We start from the raw sequence: 20,145 nt of genomic DNA on the forward strand, positions 1-20,145 counted from the left end.
TTAGGGGGCCGCATTCAAATCTGTTTTAACTACCTAGAAGTGAGAGCCTCTGTGTGAAGAGCTAGGCACTCGAGACCTGTCCTGGTTTCTGTCAGTGTATCATGACAAGGTTTGCACCACTCTAGCTAGTCAGGACCCTCCCTGACTGAGAAGCATGCAGGGGATGAAGGCAGAACCCTCTGCGCAGTGGCATGCAGATTGAGCCTCCTTCATTTGTCCATCCTATAAGTGCTTTCCAGGGACCAACAGGAAGGAAGAAGGGAAATTTGCACTTCGTGTCATGACCTTAGTAGTTAAACCCCTTTAAACAGCTCTCAGGCCTATAAACCATGGCAGTGAAATAGCCTGCAAGACTTCCTCTTGGCTCTGAAGGTTCTTACGAGGAGCCTGTCCTGAGATTTCCTTCCTGGGATCCTAGGAAAGAATTTGGGTGCACTAAGCTTAGGGAAATTCTTAACCAGTCATAACCATTTGTGGCACAGGAAAATTACTTTTTTGCCCACGTTCATCTGATGAAGGTATTGGATAGAAGGTGCGCATCTGGAAGAGGGTTGGGACTCACTGGTTTCCAGCCTCATTGACTTTTTCTTTCTTCTAATCCACCGAGATTTTCCATTTTAGGCGTAGGTAACACAGATAGGCTCATTTCTCTTGCATGTTCCTTACTGACTTCTTCTGTCCTTCATGTTTTGCATAAATGTTAATGTCATAGCAGAAAGGGCTCCCTGCTCACTCAGTGATAGTATAACCCTTGTCATACATTGTAATTCTATGTTGTTCGCCTAATGTCCATCTCTCTGTTTTCCTTCAGAGGGCCATGTCTATTTTGTTTATATTTTTAAATTAATGAGTAGATAGATGAATGGGGATGAGTGAATAATTTCTTCTCATACTCCCCAACTCTCATACGCGCTCCAAATGATTACATGTTTGAACTAAACAATTGACCTTCATCACAGTGTTTTTGTTCTTAGCATGTGTGTGTGTGTGTACACACACACACACACACACACACGCAAATATCAAAATTGTAACCACATTGATTCTCTCTCACTTGGAAATCAGTCCAGAACTGTTGGTGCTAATTTACCCTTCTTCCTTATGGTTTCTTAGGCAATTCACTTCCATGTCACAGAATTTCAAAGCCAGGCAAAGGACCCTAGAGATGCTCCAGTGTGGTTGCTGTTACACACAGACTCCTGTGTGGTGTTAAATTGCCTCTGGCCACTTTTCTGTCACTGCTCCTGTTCCATACAGTGCCTTTTGCCCAGTGTGAAATGTGTGTAAAGCACAGTTCCAGATTTGCAGCAGCGAGCCCACTGGTGTTTTACTGGTGTTTTCTCTGAGTATCATCAGTTTGCCTTTTGCATTTAATGCACAGTCTCATTCAGCCCAAGGAACTGCTCTGGAAAGTGTGCATCAGTTCATCCGAGAAAGTTGTGGGAGAAAAACACGTACAGATACATACTTGCTTATATATCTTTTTTTAAATGGTGGATGAACAGTAATGAAACAGGCTACTCTTAGGCATGTTTAGGGAAAGATTAGAGGGATAGGGATAGAAGCTGATTCTCTAAATAGACCTTGTTTCATAGATTTGACCTTAAAACGATATAAATATATAATTATAAATAAAATAAAATGGGGAAATTGAGGCAATTTCTAAAAACTCATAGTAAGAGGAAACAAGTCAACCTTACTGTAGATAGTACAGGAGGCATAGCCACACAGAAAGGACACATTTCAGTGACTATACCACAGTTGCTTGAGCATACATCCCTAGGAAAAATATTCTTAAGGGCAAAAAGAACTGCCAAAAATTTTTTAAATGTGAACTGCCTTGTTAATAATTTTGACATTGATATTCTGAAACTATTATATTTCTCTTGTAACACAAAAGAAATAATTTCATTAGGAACTAAGATTTTTATTGTAGGAGAAAAATGATAGCTGTAAAATTGTGTAATCCTAAATTTGAATTGTAAACATTAGCATGAACTCATGATGTATTTTTCTATTAAAAAAATATACTAACTCCACATAAAAAGGCTGAAGAAATAAAATCCAATCCAATACCAGCAAGCACCTCTGTATCCCAATTGTGGTTTCTAAGTGCTTCTTCCCGCTAAAAGGAGCCAGGGTTCCTTGGAGAAATGACTTGATTCTAGGTCTGGTCAGGAAATGGACAATGTGAGCTTAGGGTTGGAGCATGTGGGAACCTGTAGATATACAGTGGCTCTTAAAGTGTGGATCCTGGATCCTGCAGCATCAGCATCATTTGGAAATTTGTCAAAAATGCAATTTCTTGGGCCTCATCCCAGACCCACTGAGTCAGCTACTCTGGGAGCAGTCCCAATAGTGGCTTTACAAGCCTTCTTATGGGCTGTGAAAACCATGGGATTTAGAGAAACTTAAGAGATAATCAGATGTCAAATGTGAATGTTTGGATCCTGAATCAAATCACTTGTTTTAAAAAAACTGTGAAGCAATCAGGAAAATGTGTCCACTAACTCTGACTCCATACTTGGTGATGGAGTTTGAGTGTTCATTACTTGAAATGCTTGGGACCAGAAGTGTTTTAGATTTTAGACATTTTTCAGATTTTGAAATGTTTACATAGTTTTTATGGGTTGAGCATCATTAATCTGAAAATCTAAAATCTGAAATGCTTAGAATGCATCATCTGAAAAAGGATTGGATTTTGGTGCATTTTGGATTTTGGATTTTCAGATTAGGTAAGCTCAACCTGTAACTGAGGAATTATTTTAATTTTTGGGGTATGCTAATGATATTGTGGGTTTTAAGCCTTTTCCTAGAGATATATTAAAATATTTTATATATGAATGATATGATTAGTTTCTAGGATTGGCTTCAACCAATCTACATCTACAGCAACACTGTAGATGAAACAAATTTGGCCTCAAACTGGTAATTGCTAAAAATGAAGGGTATGTAGGGGATCATCAGCCAATTTTTTTTCTATTTTTGTAGAAGTTTAAGATAGTATCATAAAAAGGGAATGGAACAAGCAAAGCAAAACAAAACAAAACCTTGCCCTAGAAGTCAGGCAGAATACTGATGGAGAATTTTGTGGCCTTCTGGGAGGGGCACGACTTCGAGCTCAGCGCTCAATTGTTCTGTTGAGTGCCTATACCCAGCATCTCATTTTACTCCTTACTGTACTCTCTGGGAATTAGGCATTCCTTTTCTTTTTTTTAAATTCTTGAATGGGATTTCCTGGAGAGAGTGGGCTAAGATGATGGAGCATAGCTTTCTCCTTTAACTCCATGAATGAGAAGAGTCAGGATAACAAAAGAGAGACTATATTCTGAAGACAGAAATAGAGGAAGAGCATTAGAAACCATGAAAGAGAGGGCAGCCAAAAAGCACAGAGTAAAGTAGGAATCTTTAGTTCCAGCTCTGTCTCTGGGTGTGAGGGGAGGAACAGGGGGTGGTGAAGTCTCTACCACTAGGTAAACTAGGTGGCCTCGATAATAGGCTGGCAGATCTAACTGTGAGTCAAGCCTTCATTTCCCCCAAGCATTACACTCAGGGTGTGACTTTTCTTGCATGACAGGCTAGCATGGAGAAGAAACACATTTTTTTCACTCCCTGTATCTCAGATGACCATGGTGAGGCACCATGTTGAGACGAGTCTTACTGTTCAAGACTGCGCTACCATAGGGATGTAAAAACAAGGAACAATCATGGCAGGGACACCCTTCCACAGTGTCTGGGTGGGAGACAGCCTCAGAAGTGGTCGTGTACATGGAGAGGGTCTGATGTGGGCCCACTGAGAAGTTTAGGCAGCAGGGAGCTTAGATAGTGAAGGGCATAGTGTACAGTGGCCCTGTTCCCACTAGTGAGGAGCAGGTCCCATCACCTGAGTATTATTCCAGAAAGAGAGCACTGAGCCCGTGACTGCCAACCTGGACTGCAGAATGTTTAGCCTCCGTGAGCTATCTGCTAGCTGCAGGTGTTTGCTGCCAAATAGGACTGAGAGTTCTGAGCATAGATTTTGAGAACTCTGCAATTTGCCGAGGTCACTTCCCACAGAGTGGGAAACTGTTGGGTGGGTTTGAAAGCACTGGGACAGCTCTCTAGGAGCTTCCTGCCCATTGTGGGTGTTTGTTGCTAAGCTGGACTGAGAACTCTGAGCACAGATCCTGCAAACCACACAATTTCACCAGCCTCCTCCCACCCACAGGGTGGTAAAGTGCTGGATGGAGTCAGAAAGCACTGAGACAGGGAGAGTATCTGAGTCCCTCAGTTCACTACCACCAGTGCAGTGTTTTCTTCCTCCACTGCATTTGGGGGATACCCCAAGGTCTTGACATTTGCTGTCCCTAGGGACATAAACTGGAGGCCTGTGGAGCAAGAGGAAATCTGCCTTGTCCACAAGCTGTAAAGGTCCTTGTGCCCAGCAACAGCTCCCAGTACCTAAAAAAGAATCTTCTAAAATGTAAGGAGCTCAGATATGGACAACTGACCTTTGAATGGGCCTGTTCTCAATGCACATATAACATGAATCTGTACACTAAGAACTTCAAGAGACCCCAGCTGATTTTCCTCTGAGTGGTTCTAGAGATCAGGCCTGGTGCCTTGAGCAGTGATATGAAAGTCCACTTCAATCCAGTCACTACACAGTCCTTCCTGTGTAGTGTGAACTGAAAGACTATAGGTTATTAGAACTTCTAACCAACTAGTTGGCCTCAGATGTGCAAATCCCAATGCAGACTCACAGGAAATATGAAATAAGCAAGGAAACACAACTCCTCCAAAAGGGAATGACTCCATAAGAATTGACTAATTAAAGTGAAATGAAGTGAATGAAATCCCAAAGAATTCCCAAAAAAATAACGATGATCAACAAAATTAAAGAGGACATGTAAGAATACCTGAATGAATTCAAAGAGAATACAAATAAATACCTGACTGAAATAAGGAAGAAAATAGAGGGTATGAAAGAGGAATTCAATAAAGATATAGAAATCCTGAAAATATCAAACTGAAATTCCGTAAATGAAAGTTCAGTAAGTCAAATAAAAATACTCACTTGAAAGCCAAGACAATAGACTGGATCAAGTTGAGATATACTATCAAGGCTTAAAGGCAAATAGATGAATTAGAATATTCAGATAAAAAAAGAAAATAAGAACAAAACATTCAGATCTTCTGGGACACCATTAAAAGAACCAAACCTATGAATCATGGTCATAGAAGAAGTACAGGCTAAAGTCTAAGAATGTATACTCAATAAAATGATAGAAGGAAATTTCCCAATTCTTGAGATAAATAGCCATTGGGAGACCCTATCTTGAAAAAAAAAAAAAAAAAACCCATCACAAAAATAGGGCTGATGAAGTGGCTCAAGGTATAGACCTTGAGTTCAAGCTCCAGTACCAAAAAAAAGAAAACAACAAATGCTGTTGAGTATTCAGGGGGCAAAAGCAACCCTAATACACTGATGGTGGGAATGTAAATTACAGTAACCACTATGGAAATCAGCATAGAGTTTCCTCAAGACACTAAAAATAGAACTTTCATTTGACCCTTTTGTACCACTCTTGGTCATATGCCTAATGAATGCAAGTCAGCACACAACAGAGATACCTGCACACCCATGTTTATTGTAGTACTACTCACAGTAACTAAGCTATGGAATCAGTCTAGGTGCCCATCGACAGATGAATGGATAAAGGAAATGTGATATATATACACAATGGTATATTATTTAGCTATAAAGAATAAAATTACGTCATTTGCAGGAAAATGAATAAAAGTGAATATCACAAGGTTAAGCAAAATGAGCCAGACTCAGAAAGACAAATATAGCATGTTTTCTCTCATATGTGGAAGGAAGGTAGATCTAAGGAAGAAAAAAGGACTATTTGCAGGGGAAAATCAATGGAAGGTGGGAGGGGGAATAGAGAGGGAGTTAAGTAGAATATGGATAAAGTACATGATAGGCATATATGAAAAGATCAAAATAAAACCCACTTTTAGAAATCACAACTTTATCTGGGGATGTAGCTCAGTGGTTGAGTATATGCCTAGCATGCATGAGGCCCTGGATACAGTCCCATTTAAGAAAAAAAAAAAAGATGCAATTTTTTTTAAAAAGGGGGCATGGGGGATAGGGAGATATGAAAGAGTAATAGAGGGGGTGAATATGATCAAAGTATATTACGCATATATAGAAATACCACAGTAAACTCTCACATTGTACAATTAGTATGTGCTAATAAAAATGTAAAAGTAAAATCCATTGCTAATGAAAAATTCATAAATGAGGCACATTTGATCTCTCTCTCTTTTTTTTTGGCAGTACTGGGGTTTGAACTCAAGGCCTCACCTTTGCCAGGCTTGCTAGGCAGGTTCTCTACCACTTGAGCCACTCCAACAGCCCAATGAGGCACATTTGAACTGTAAGGTTTAAATGTCCTTAAGCCTCTTTTTTTTTAGTATATTTTTGTTTAATTGACACTAGTAATTGTACATATTTATGGGGCATGATGTGACATTTCAGTACCTGTATCCCAAATGTAATAATGGTCAGATCAGAGTAACTGGCATATCCGTTATCTCAGACATTTAGCATGTCCTTGTGTTGGGATCATTCAAAGTCTTTGCTACTAGCTGGAGTTAGGTGTTCTTACTCCCATCTTCTGGAAGTAGGAGCTGAAACTTTAAGGAGTTAAATAACTTGTTTCAATACCATGTAGCTAGGAAGTGACAGAATTGCACTTTGAAATCCTTGTGTTTTTACTATAGTGTCTTCATGCTGTTAAAATGAAGATTTGAATACAGTGGAACAACAGACATGTATATAACTTAAATTTTGTGTACAGGGTCTTAGGAGAACACCAATAAAAATCAACCCATCACTTGGCAAATGGTGTCACAGCACTGGCTCTTCATCAGGCAGGGGTGAATGCAGGGAAGAGAGGAGCTTGGAGCTAGTAGGGGACATTGTTGTGTCCACCAAGATGCCAATGGTGGTGGAGAACTAGGCTTCTGGTAGGGAAGGGGGCATCAGGTGAAGCGTCCTCAAGGAGATAACACCTGAGCTGACTAGAAAGAATAGGGGTTATCCCAATAGGGCAGTAAATGACTATTCCCTTGGCTTCCATCCTCTGACTCTCACCTTACTGCAGGGTAACAAATGAGTCAGGGATGGTTATTCCAATGTCCACAGACGTGGAACTAAGACTCTGGCTGTGAGGTGACTTTGTACTAAGATGTGTGTGGTCTGTGGAGCTGTGACCAGAAACCAGGTCTTCATGGGCTCCTAACCTACACGAGACAAAGCAAACCTAATGTTTAAATTAGGATTTCTTTTGGAAGAACCATTGAAGTTCGTGTATCTGACATGATTGGTTAATCTTAAAGTAGATTAAGGCAGGAAATCAAAAAATGATACACACCTTAAACATTTTACTTTAACTTAAACCAGATAAATGTACATTCATTTGCCATTCTTTTGATGTAGGGCCAGGCCTTTTCTTTGAATACAGTTCTGCTGATTTGAGTTCCACATCTTCTTTTTTTCATAAACCACATCCATAATGTATGTCTGTCACTTCCAATTTCTGTTTCTTTAAGATGAAGAGAAAACTTAGACACTTGCAAAGCAGTCTGAATATAGAATTCTTCTAGACTGTGGTCCTCCCACATCTTTTATAGTTGTCTCACCCATACCTCATTTGCCAGAAATGTATTTCTCAGCGACTCGCCTTTATCTGGTCTTCTCTAAAGCATATGTTAGTTTTCGTACAGTCAGTTCTCTCTGTCCATACACATAGTTCAAAGGTTTACTTAACATTTAATTAAACTCTGTAATTTGATTATAAATACAGTCTCTACGGACAAGTTTGGGAACAAACTAAAAGGAGTCAACCCTCAAGCAATTTGAATCATACCTCTTGGGGATAATGCTATTAATGTTTTGTTACCACATTGGTATAGACATCTGTAGATGTAGATATGTGTGTTCAGTTTTATGAAGCAGAAATACCTTAGGTATAGTATACAGTCTGTGTTCTGGGCTTTTTTTGTCACTAATTAAAATCATCTTTTGATGTTTTGATATCAATAAATAGAGCCCTTCAACATCATTTTTAATAGCTGAAAAATTATTCCTTTATATGTAGGTACAATGATTTATTTATTCAGATTCAGTTCAGCAAATCAGGTTGCTTATTTTCTCCTACTGCTGACAATGCTGAAGTGAACATCCGTGAACACGGGCATCTTCTTATGCTTATATTATGACTCTGTGGTAAATGCTATGGTGTGCAATTGCTGGGTCCGAGACTGAAGTGCGTTTACAGTGTGGTAGAACTTGCCAGGGTGTTCTGGCTGGGCCTTGCCAATGTCTGCTTCCACCAGTGGTCATGAGACTTCTTTCTCCTCATCATGCTTGGATTTTTATACAGTTTTGGAATCTGTTGGACAGAAAAAGCCTTCTAAGTTTTATTCAAATGCCTTTGCTTGTGAAGTTGAGCATATCTGATTTGGTGTTGTAATTATTCCTATGTAATTTTTTGCAGTCTTAGTTCATTTTTCTAATTCCTTTTCTCTTTAGAGTGAAGAAATGAAGGCAGAGATCAACAAACTTCACAAAAAATTGTTTGAACAAGAAAAGAAGCTGCAGAACACTGCAAAGCTTTTACAACAGAGCAAGCACCAGGAAAAAGTCATCTTTGATCAGTGTGAGTGAGTGCTTGGGGTGGACACCACGTTTGACTGTTTGCCTCTGTGGGCTGATGGTCCAGTCCTGGCTTACACAATTTGCAGCCCAGGCTGTTTGTGATTGTGCCTTCTTTTCCTACTTGATCTTTTCTGACTTGCACAGATAAATCTACTCACTTACAGTGCCTTTGTAGAGGGCCACTTGGTGCCAAGGACCATCCTTTCATTGGGGAAACAGATGTGTGCCTTGCATATTACAGCAACACTGAGCTGGTAGGCATGTCTCTGTCCTGGAAGGGGGGTGGAAGAGGCCTCTGAGCCAAGTCTGAAAGGAGGAGTAAGAGAAGTGCTGAGCAATCCAGAATGTGCTTAGGATGTGCCAAGGCTTTTGCTAAGAGTGAAAATAGAGGCCAAGTTACAAGGACCCCATGAGCTGAACTCAAGAAGTAGCATCAAACACTGGCATAGTCCATTGTGCATTAAAAAATTCTGTGCTGAGTACAGAGGGACCAGGAAGCAGGTAGAGGCCTCTGTGAGGGCAGTCCCCTAGGTGGTCAGTGGAGCCATGATAGGGCTAGGCAGGGCTGTAAAGGACAGGGATGGGTTTGAAATACAGTGGGGAGGTCAATTTGACAGAGTGGTAGATGTAAGGTTTTGGCTGAGGGCTTCATGTCACTCATAGAGAAGAAGTGCACTGCTGGACAGTGCCAACACACATGTGGAGGCAGCCATGGAGCATTTGGACTACTCTCTGGGCAGAGAGGGGTAATGCTTTGAACAGCCCAAATCTGAGAGCAGAGCTCTAACCTGGTATCGCTTCCTTGGCAGCCCAGCCGAGACCCAAGTAGCTGCAAGGCACATGTAGTTCACTCTGTTTTCCAGGGGGTGGATTTCAGAAGCAGGCAGAATTAGGTTCAGATAAGTTATTTACACTGCCATGGCAGATCAGAGGACAGAACCATACCACACCACAGCAAACGATGACTGCAGATGACCTGCAGAGCTCCACCTTCCTATGAGAGCTGCCTTGAGGGACTTTCATTCCGAGCCTTAGATTCTTCGTATCTATCTGTAGACAGTCATTCCAAAGCATTCAGACTAGGTTCTAGTCATAACTATATATAACGTACCTTTGCCTTCTCATCAGTAGAATAGGGATGAGGATGCTACCAATGTTGAGGACAGAGCAGGTGCTCACCGTGTGCCCTCTCCTCTTTGAGTCAGTCAGTCTGGACGGAACGCTGTGCATAGAGGTGGCACAACATTCATGGTAGGAAACCTGTGAACTTCTCTCAGCATTTCCCTCTGGCTTGGCATTTCACTCTGAGGCCTGGCCAGAGTTGGCTTGATTTAGGATAGGATGAGGGGCTTACCCCAGGTTGGCTGATGCAGTCCTGGGTCTCCTTTGCACCAGGTCCTGCACTTGTGCTGACAAGTAGAGCCCCTGGAAATTCCCCAAGCCCTCCAGCCTCTCAGGTTTGCTTCTGGCTCTAAAGTGATTGAGTGATGGTTGCAATAGCTTTCCCTCCTCCTTCTTTACATGGTGATGAGGTTGAGCGAGGGGTCTCAGTTGGGCTGAAGCTGCACGAGAAAGTGTGGAAAGGTATCCAGGTGAGATCCAGACCACTCACTGGTCCTGGATCCTGGAACTGCCTGCTTCATTTCCAAGCCCAGATCCTCCTTTGCCAAGTGAGGGTAGTAATCCCATCCCACAGGGATAGGGGTCTTCAATGAGTCACAGTTGGTACCTCACAGGGCCAGGGGCCCCTCACTCAGCATCTTCCTTGCTAGCCTTCTGCCTAGGTAGAAGAGCCTCAAGCTGAGTGGGGCCCTGCTGCAATCCACTTGTCTGTGCTGGGGCAGTCTTGTTTGGGACATGGACTTTACCGCTTTGTCCCTCCGTCTTCTCATCGAAGCGGGCACGTCTGTCTTTTGGAACACGGGTAGTGCTGTTTAGATGTAAGAGCCACTTCAAAACTGTGTCAGGTGGCCTTGGCTCTTACAGTAAGTTTTGTTCACTGGGAACATCCAGTACTCTTCCAAGATTATTTTTAACCTCCATACCATGGGACTTTAACTTTTCTGGATCACAGGCCCCTTGGTGAATCTTGAGAAGGCCATAGTCTCTCCCCAGGAAAATACACACACTCACACACAGATTTGCACACCCTGTCCCAGGGTGTGGGTTCTCCAGAGACACAAAGCCCACTTCCAAAATTCTTTTTGCTCAATTAAAAACAGAACCCATATTGTCACAGATTACAAAGAGACCTCATTATCTCCAGATGGAAATTTTTGTAAGCAAGAAAAGTATTTCCTCCAGGCCACCACAGAGCACATATTCTGCATAAGGAACCCGGGAGTAGCCTTGTTTGTTGGGGGTGAGTCTGTTTCAGCTTAGTCATCATTGGCCAGAGGCCTGGATCCAGTAGGCTTCTCTGTCCCCCTCAGAAGCAGTGATTCCCCAACCCTCACTAGGCCCTGTTTAGAAAAACATTCCTGATCAGGCTCCAAAATCCATTCAGAAGCTACTGCTGAGGTTTGTTTTGGGCAACAAAGGAGTGTGGGAGGGAGTAGCCTGCCTTTATGGCATATCCCCTGAGAGCTGGGCACTCCTCCTCCTGGAGTTCTGATAGTGTAGGCCTGCCCAGAACACAGCTCAGGTGTCCTCAGGATGCACCTACTAGTCTGCTTCTGTGTAGGCAGAACTCCACTTGCCCAGGTACACCGTGTTGGGCTGTTCTATCTGCTGAAGGGCAGATGAAGGAGACAAAAGTGCCCAGAGTTCTTTCTCCCAGGCCATTAGGATCTTGCTCCAAGAACTGCTCTGCAAAACCTTGGCTTCCCAGAACTTCTCTGGACCTTTGACTTGAGCCTTCACACATGGGTTTGCTTCCCAAACTGCTTCCCAGAATGCCCAGGATACCAAAGAATGCTGGGTGCTGCACAGGGCCAGACCTCTACTCAGGCCTAGGCCATTGCTCACCCCAGCACACAGTGAGCCCAGGGTGCCTAAATAGCCAGGTGACCATACAGAGCATTGTTGTCTCTGTAAAATGGCATGCTGTGCTCTACCCTTTGTGTCCCTGTGAGGCTGTGGCTTAGTGAAGAGCTAAAGAGATGTCTGTGATGTATCCCTTATGATGGATTATTTGGTTTGGGTTATGTGAAGGGACAGGGAAGGCCTTTGACTTCTTTCACTTAGATGTGTTGGGGTTGTCCACCTGTCCCAACCCTTTAGGCTGGGCGCTTCATCCCCCTGCCCCCAACTTTCTCCCTGCCCAACTAACATCTGTTGCTCTTAATTACCCCATCTTTCTTTTCTCCTTAGTGGTTGTCACCCACAAAGTCCTTCGGAAGGCCAGAGGAAACCTGGAGGTAAGGCTTTCTAAGCTGGTCTCACCAAAAGCCTTGAGGGTGGGGGTGAATGGGTGCCCAGCCATAAATGGCTTCTTTCGAATGAAATTGAAGGTGGGATAGGGAGACATGGCTTCCACAAAGAGTTGTATTTTTCTGCCAGCAGAGCATGAAAAGTTCCATTTTATTATGCTGTCATCAGTGGTTGCTCTGTTTTAAGTTTGTATGCTGTTTTGCCAGTGAGAAGTAGAGCAAATGGTGACTGTCACATAGTAGGCATTTATCATCTTTATGGGATGTGTGAGTATAGTATGGTCTTATTGTCATTTTGTTCTGTAAATATTTACTGATCAAACAAGATGTCTTTGAAAGCAGCTTCAAAATGGCTTTTAACTCTGTCAGGGATCTTACCTCAGACCCCTAAAATTCTCCTTTTTTCCCTCGTTTTCCTAGCTCAGGCCTGGTGGTGCCCACCCAGGAGCGTCCAGTCCCAGCAGACCAGGCTCCTGAGGAGAACTTCAGTCAATAAAGTTGTGCCCTGAGCTCATACTGTCTCTGTTCTAACTGTGCCTCCTGGTGTGCAAGAAGAGAGGTCTGCTGCCTAAAGGAAATTGTTGTTCCCTCAATGTCTTCTGTCTGAAAATTGGTGTAAGGGTTGCTGTCTCCAAGGTTCAGGCACTGTGTCACAAGGCACTGGGAAGGCCTTGAGCTCTGTGGTTGTGCGTTTGGATCTGGGGCAGGGCCCTGACCTGAGGCCGGGTGTGTTGGTGGACTTTGTGTCCATCCCCAGATTTGCTTAGCTCTCAGCCAGAGCCAGTTTGAAGATTCTCCTTAAATAATCCATCTCAAGCGCATGGTTTAGTTATTTTGTGTGGAGCTTTGCAGCTTAAGTCCCTAACTCCCACTGGGGACAGGTCAGGGTCTCATGAGTTCCATTGTCCTCAGATCTCTCTCATACTGACCTCACTCAGGAGTCCAGAGAGGAGCGACTCCTCCATGCATTCAGTGTGGCCTTCAGCACTGGGCCTACACCTCAAGGTGCTCAGCTTCTCACAGTTGCCTTGTAAAGCAGCCCCCTGAGCTGTTGTGTTTACAGTTTAGGAAGGAGCAGCATGAGGTCTCAGCTGGGGTGTGGTATTTGCACTGTCCCCATGATGCTAGTGACCTGTCCACTCTGTGGCCCACATGCTGCCTGGTGCACTTGCTTGCTGCAGGTCTCATGGGTCTGCATGTTTGTTTATCCTTAACTTTTGTCCTGAGCTGCACCATGTCCCTGAGAAGTAAGCAAAGTGGGACTTGGTCCTGTTTGCAGATGAGGCTCAAGGCTAGCCCAGTGTTCCCCAACCTGCCACACATTGCTGGCTTCCTGCCACTCTCTGGCCCTGAATCCCCAGCAAGGTTTACAAAGACCTCAACTCTAGTCTCTGCTGCCCCTGTGGCTCCTCCACCTCCTTGCACTGTGGCTGGATTCCAAACCAGCTGGCCTGTCTCCAGCTCCAGCAGGCCCTGCTGCCCTTCCTCGGCCAGGATGCTCTTCTCTGAAGTGCGCCTCCTGCTTTTTTCTAGCTACTTCATGTGGTCCTTCAAACATCTTCTCCCCTTTGAAGCCTCTCCAACCCCTAGTGTTGGGCAATGCTCCTTCCTCTTTGCTCCTGAAATCCCCACCCTGCCACTCCTTTGTGAATCCTCCCCCACTCCTCAGAGCATCTTGTGCTTACACTGAGTGGCCAACACCAGCCCAGGGCCTGGCCCAGGCATGGCAGGTGCTCAGGGCAAGCTCAGCAAATGGGCCAGGCCCTTGGATAGGCTGTGGCAGAGGACCTGCTGCCTTCACATTGCCAAGAGATTGTAACAACTCCATTTCTCAGTCCACTGTGGCTCACAGGCACCTTCACTCCCCCATCACCTCACTGGAGCCCCCCACAGTCCGGCAGGGGTGGTGGATACCTGTCAGGATCACCTGTCTTCACGGAGTAGCTGAGGGCCTTAGCATATGGGTGGCAGAACTGAGCCTTGATGTCCCCTGTCTTCCCAATCCCCAGGCTGACTACCCTCTGCCACTTCATAGGCAATGCTCAGAGGTAATGCTGCTGCTCAGCCGGAGGCAGAGGGAGAAGAAGCCCAGGCAGGGAGTCCAGGGACCAGCCTCATATCAGACATTTGTCCTCCACCTCCACACACTGAGTGAGGGCTGGGCAAATGATCAAGACGGACCCTTCCCGCCTGGATTCCTGTCATTGGCACGCTTCCTATATAGCGGCACCTTGGTTTCATACGTGCCAGTGAGTGAAAACTCAGGTTTAGCATCTCGTCACGTGGAGTTACTTTTTCCTTCTTGAGCAGAAGCTTGCTCTGCTGAGGACAGCAGGCCTGGCTTCTAGCCTCCAGTTCATGTTTCTGTCCTCAGTTTCCACAAATGAAAATGGGGTTACCCTTCTGCCTAATCCTGATGACAGTTGTGAGCCTCAAAATTTGGAAGTAGCTTATGGATAAGCCTTGCCAAAAATCAATCTCTCTTCAGTGTCTCTTGATGGCTGGTCTCAGGCAAGTTTTTGAAGTCCTATTTACAGTTCCTATGTCCAATGGGCACAAATGCAAGGGTGTATGGGTTGTGGGTATGTAGTACACTGAAGTGAGCCAAGGCTGGGCTTGAAGTCAGGCCTGGGTTTAGATGTTCCTTCAGTGAATGATGCTACCTTGTCCATCATGAAGCCTGTGGGGCTGACTTTGGTCATGGGCAAGGATCTGGCCAGTCTGGTTCTAACTGGGAGTAAGTTCTGCAGAGCAGTCCTCTGGGAGCCCAGCTGGCTGCTTACTTCAGGTTGCCCACAGCATTTCAGGAACATAGTAATCCAGAGCAAATATGTCTTTATTCCCCAGCTTAAAAAATTCCCACTCTTGGGCTAGTGGAGGTCCTCCTTTTTCTGGGAGACTGAGCAGCAGCCTGGTTTATTTGGGCTGGATTGGGGCCAAGAACAAAGCCTACAAATAAGGACAATTTGGGCCTTCAAAAAAGCTCCATTGTCCCTGGTAAGTTAATTTTACCAGCAGCTGAATTCAGGAGACTCTGAAGCAGTAATCAGAAAATGCGTCAATTTCCTGCTGGTGAAATTAATCAAAACTGATGGAAGTGTGCCTGAGCAGCAGCCGCACCTGAGAGAACAGCTGCAGGGTCTAAATACATAGAGGAGAGGAAAAGGCACACGGTCTCCTGCTCGCCCCACCAGGGAGTAGCACTCTGATCTTACTCCTGAAGCCTGCCTGCCCACTTCCCTGACCTGAGGCTGAAGGGGAAAAAACCTACCTAGGTGTCCGTAACCCCTTGTGTCTCATCGTATTGAGTCCCTCCACACTTATTTTATAAAGGAGGAAACAGTCCGTCAGAACCTGTTTTCTTTCCTGCTTTCTGGATCGTTCTGCCCCCCAAAATGCCCACTGGAAAAACTGTGGCCTTTAGAACCATTCTTAGGTGGACTTTCTGACGCAATGTCTCCTTATGGGCCAGGGAGGGGCCCAGAGACCCGCAACTGAATTTCTCGACACAGTAGCCCAGAGAACTGCTTGCACATGGCCCGTGGACAGAGCAAGAGTAATCTTGTTAATAAGTTCTCAGCATTGTGGAGGCCGAGAAAGCTGCCTGGGGAGGCCTTGCCCTGCCAAATCGCCTCTTTAATCTTGGCCATATTTTACGTCTAACTAAAAAATTCAATTATCAAAATTACCCATCCCACTTCCTGAGAAACCCAGGCTCTGCTCAGGGGCCATGTGTGTTGACTTTACCACCAATCGTACCTTCCCATTGCTGGGTGCCCAGGGGGTTGGCTGTGGCAGATCCAGTCTTACCCTGATCCTCAGGGGCTCCCATTAGGACTAAGTTTCAGTTTCCTCATTTGCACAGTTATGAGGTTGGAAAGACAAAAATATATAACGGCCAACAGTGAGGCCCAGACATCAGCTGAATCTTGGGGTTGTTGATCCATGTCAGTGGCAGTCCTACCTCCAGAAGCAGTGTGTGTTAGGGACATCCTCACACCTCTGTCCTCTTCACCCTCTGCATCCAGTTTGCTACTGGCTGCCTCATCCAGATGACCATCAGCTCTCACCTGGATTGCTTACTGCAACAGCTTCCCAGTTAACCCAAACACCCAGCCCTGCCCTTTTCAAGGTTCTCCATGCCGTAGATCATGCCAGTCTGCACTGCAAAGCTGATGGATTTGCCCCTGGTTTAACACGTAGAAGTACTTCCCATCTCCTCTGCAGTGCAGGTCCTCAGGCTCCGGCTGTCACCCTGGCTCATTTGTTGACTCTCATGCCTGAGCCCGTTCGTTAGTCTTCCTGATCGTGCGTACCATGTGCTTGATGAGCTCCCTCACTGGCATTGGGCCACTGTTGTGACTGGGCTGTGCATTTGAGTGTGATTTATTTTTGAGGAGATGTCTGTACCTGGCCTAGAGTTCTGTGAGGGCACAGACCCTTGTGATGGGCTCACCCTCCAGCTAGTGCCTGGCACAGGGCCAGCAGGTATATTCACCAAACATTTCCAGACTTGCTCCCATTTCCTTCTGGAGGAACTCAGACTGGTAGCGGAATAGATAATAGGGAACACTGGGGTTCTGTGAGCCATGCAGTACTCATGACAGCCCTCTGGGGAGGTACTGCTTCTTCCAGATGAGGGGCATGAGCTCAGAGCAACCTGCCATATTTCACAGTGTCCCCCCTACCCAACTGTGTTGTCTTCCAGAACAGCTCAGTGTGGTAGGTGCTGGGGAATGGGGGGCGGCGGTGTAGGCTGATATATGGCCTGCACTGGCAGAGTGCCTATTGTGGCTGCTCAAAAGGTTCCTGCCAGTAATCCAGAGCCCAGCCATGCCCCTGGCTTGGGCCATCCCTGCCACTCTTGAGGCCTTAGTCTCTATCTTCCTTGGGAGGTGGAGTTAGTCACTTCTAGCTCTTCCTTTTCAGTCTCTGCTTGCCATTTCCCTGTCCCTATTAGTAGTGTCCCTGTCGACCTCATCCTTAGGGAAGGTGTTTCCCCACCCCGCCCTGGTCCAGAGGATCACTGTGGTCATAGAGCACCATGGTCCCCACCACTTGTCCCCATGACCTTCAAACTCTACGATCATATTGCTGCAGTGGGCATTCACATGAGCGCTTACATGTTTGCAGGCTTTAAAGAAATGCTCTGCTTGTATCAGTGTCACTTTCTCCTTCCAACAGAACAACACGTTCGCCTAGTTCAGTTGTGGCACTAGATGATGGAGATGGCAGGCACAGGGAAGTAAGAACACTGTGGTCCTGATCTCTCCTCAGCAGAAATGACTGGGGGTGTGGGCCACAGGTACAGGTGACCAGGGTGTAAGGCTTCTTGGGGGTGGAGCCAGTGACCAGAGCCTAAGTGGAATGGGTGAGGGAGAGGCTTGTGAGGGAGGACATCTGGATGCTCAGCACAGGGAGGGATCTGGAGCTGTTCAACTTTGTCAAATTAATATTCTAACACCCAGCTTTGCACAAAGCTGCCAGATCTTGTGTGTGCCTCTGAGGTGCTCTAGACTGGGTGCAGGAGGGAGTCAGGCCCACAGTCAACTATGTTACATCATGGTAAACAGTCATGAGTTGCAGGCATCAAGATGAGGGACTCTTAAGTGGCCTTGGAGGTAGACCAGGAAGATGTCCCTGTGGTGCCTACAAGTAATTGGTGAAGGCTGCATGGGTATTTGTGGGGAAAAGGAAACAGCGGTGTTATGGCCTGTGGTCAGCACCTCCCACCTGGCTGGAGTTTAGAATCCAGTCAGCAATGCTGGCAGGGCCTCGGTGCAAGGGTGCCCTGGTGAGGCAGCTCTTGTGGAGACATGGTGTCCAACCAGCTGCCCAGATGGGGGCCATTTCTGCCCCACGGCTTCCTACCTCCCTTCTCTCAGCGAGTGACTACACACTGCCAGCCTCCACCTCCTCACCTTTAACACTGACTCATTTCTCCTGCCCTCCCTTCCTTGGCCCTGTCTTCACATGGGCTCCCTCATCTTAGGTAGGCCATCTTTGGCCCTTCCGTCTTCTGACCAGCTCAATGAGTTCTGTTTCCTTCCTTGACTTCTCCACCCCTGCCTTGTCTTTACAGTCACTTTCCTGCAGCCAGGTTGGGATGCTGCTGGCCTGGAAGAGGGTAGCAGCCCCCTCCATGGTCTCCTCACCTCCTGCTCCCACCGGGTTTCTGTGCAGTCAGGATTGGCCTGAGTATCATAAGTGTGCACTCTCGAGACCAATCCTCATCTCTCCAGGACAAGCCTGGAAGATGAATTCCATTGTTCTTTGCCATCTTTGGTGGTGGCTCCTGCCCTATTCAGGTGGTGCCAGGTGGTGCCAGTGTTGTCCTCCTCATGGACCCCAAAGTCACCTCGTCCTTCACCTCTGGACTTTGCACACATGTCTTCTGGTCTGCATTAATAGATACATAGAGTACAAGCGAGAAGTGGAACATCTTGTTCTGTCCACGTCTGTCACACTGCTCTGGAGCCTGGGATCATTTTCCATGTCTTGTTTGAGAAGGGATGCTCACTCAGTGTGTTATAGTATTGATGCTTTTATCCCAACTCATTGAATTTGTTTTTCACTCATCAGATGTGTATGTGCCAGGCACTACCTCTATGTTGTCATATTTAATCTTATAAAGAAAGTATCATTATGGCCTTTTAATAGATGAAAAGGAACTCACAGTCTATTTGGTATTATAAAATAACATGCTGTGCTTGTGGCAGGCAGAGCAGTGGCTCCCGAACATGTCCACATGCTAACCCAGGAACTTGGTACAGTGTTTGGCAAAAGGGAATTTACGGAGTTCATCCAAGTAACAGACCTTGAGATGGGAGGTTTTCCTGGATTACCAGGTGGGCCCACTCTAATTACAGAATCCTTAAAGGAGGAGAACCTCTCCCAGCTGGTCAGAGAAGGCCGTGACAATCAGAAAGGTCAGAGAGAGGCTAGCTTTCAAGATGGAGGGCAGGACCAGGAGTTTAGGGATGCAGGTAAGTTTGTGAAGATGGAAAGAGCTGCAGACACCCTCCCCAGACCCCAAAAAGAACACAGTCCGACCGACTCCTTGATTTAGCCCAATGAGATCCACATTGGACCTCTGCCTATAGAACTGCTAAGACAATAACTGTTGTCTTAAGCTGTTAAGTTTGTGGTACTTTATTATGACAACAATAGAAAACTAATATATTGCCTTAACTACTCAATGTGAACATGATCACATGACCTATGATAACGTGTCATGTGCTTGTAGTAGTGTCGTTCCTTAGTGACAGGGTAGTTAGCCTGGAGGTAGTGAGTTTCCTGTTCCTGCAGAGACTTGTGGATGTCACAGGTGGATTCCTCCTAGGTGGGAAGGTCCTGGGACAAGGTCCACTTCAGAGATTGTATCTGGGAGCTATGTGCCTGGCACTGGAGGAGGCTCAGAGGTCTCTGTCACCACCCTCAGCTGATTCCCTTAGGCACATTATTGTAATGGGTACAGGACTCCATTACTTCAGAACGTTTCTTTGTAATGCATTGAAGGAATTATTGGAATTTGTCATTACAGCGTGCATTGTAATATAAAACGAGTCTGTTATATTCATTTGATGGAACTGTGCACCACAATGTTTATTTTAACATAAAGGATTCCACCATTAGTGTTACGTTGTGTGATGACAATTGTCCATCGGCAGACCCATCTCACCCGGTTGGTTCCCATGCTTTCTCGTGTCATTTCTGCTGCTGTTAGCTGGGAAAATCTGAACTTCCCAGGTGGGGGGGATATTTTGGGTTATTCCACCCCTACCCCATCAGACAGGTGGGGAAGGTGAAGTCCAGAGAGATGAGACCATCTGGCCAAGGTTCAGGGCTGGTAAGGTTCCCAGCCAGTATCTGGCCCAGTGGTTCCCAAACAGCTTTGGGAATTGGAAGCCTTTATTCAAAAAGAATCTCAAGGGAGATAAGCTGTGGGAGCCAGGAAGGGGTCCTAGGGGCCTGACTGCTAGGAGCCCACCAGGCTTCCATTCCTCCTCTGAGGCCACTTCAGGAAACACGTGGGTTCCAAGGGACACCTTTGAAAATCAG

General features: G+C 45.6%; 1 protein-coding gene across 10 annotated transcripts in view; it reads left to right on the forward strand.

The window, feature by feature from the left end:
- Nucleotides 1-12,600, forward strand: part of Cdk5rap2 (CDK5 regulatory subunit associated protein 2) — a 215,737-nt gene extending 203,137 nt beyond the window's left edge. For all 10 annotated transcript variants that reach the window (XM_074051141.1, XM_074051145.1, XM_074051151.1 and 7 more), the window contains 3 exons: nt 8,588-8,714; nt 12,026-12,072; nt 12,505-12,600. In XM_074051141.1, the coding sequence (XP_073907242.1) occupies nt 8,588-8,714; nt 12,026-12,072; nt 12,505-12,561 (231 nt within the window). In that variant the 3' untranslated portion in view covers nt 12,562-12,600. The remainder of the gene's footprint in view (nt 1-8,587; nt 8,715-12,025; nt 12,073-12,504) is intronic.
- Nucleotides 12,601-20,145: the final 7,545 nt, after the last annotated feature.

Source organism: Castor canadensis, chromosome 13 (genome assembly GCF_047511655.1).
Source record: "Castor canadensis chromosome 13, mCasCan1.hap1v2, whole genome shotgun sequence".
NCBI lineage: Eukaryota > Metazoa > Chordata > Mammalia > Rodentia > Castoridae > Castor > Castor canadensis.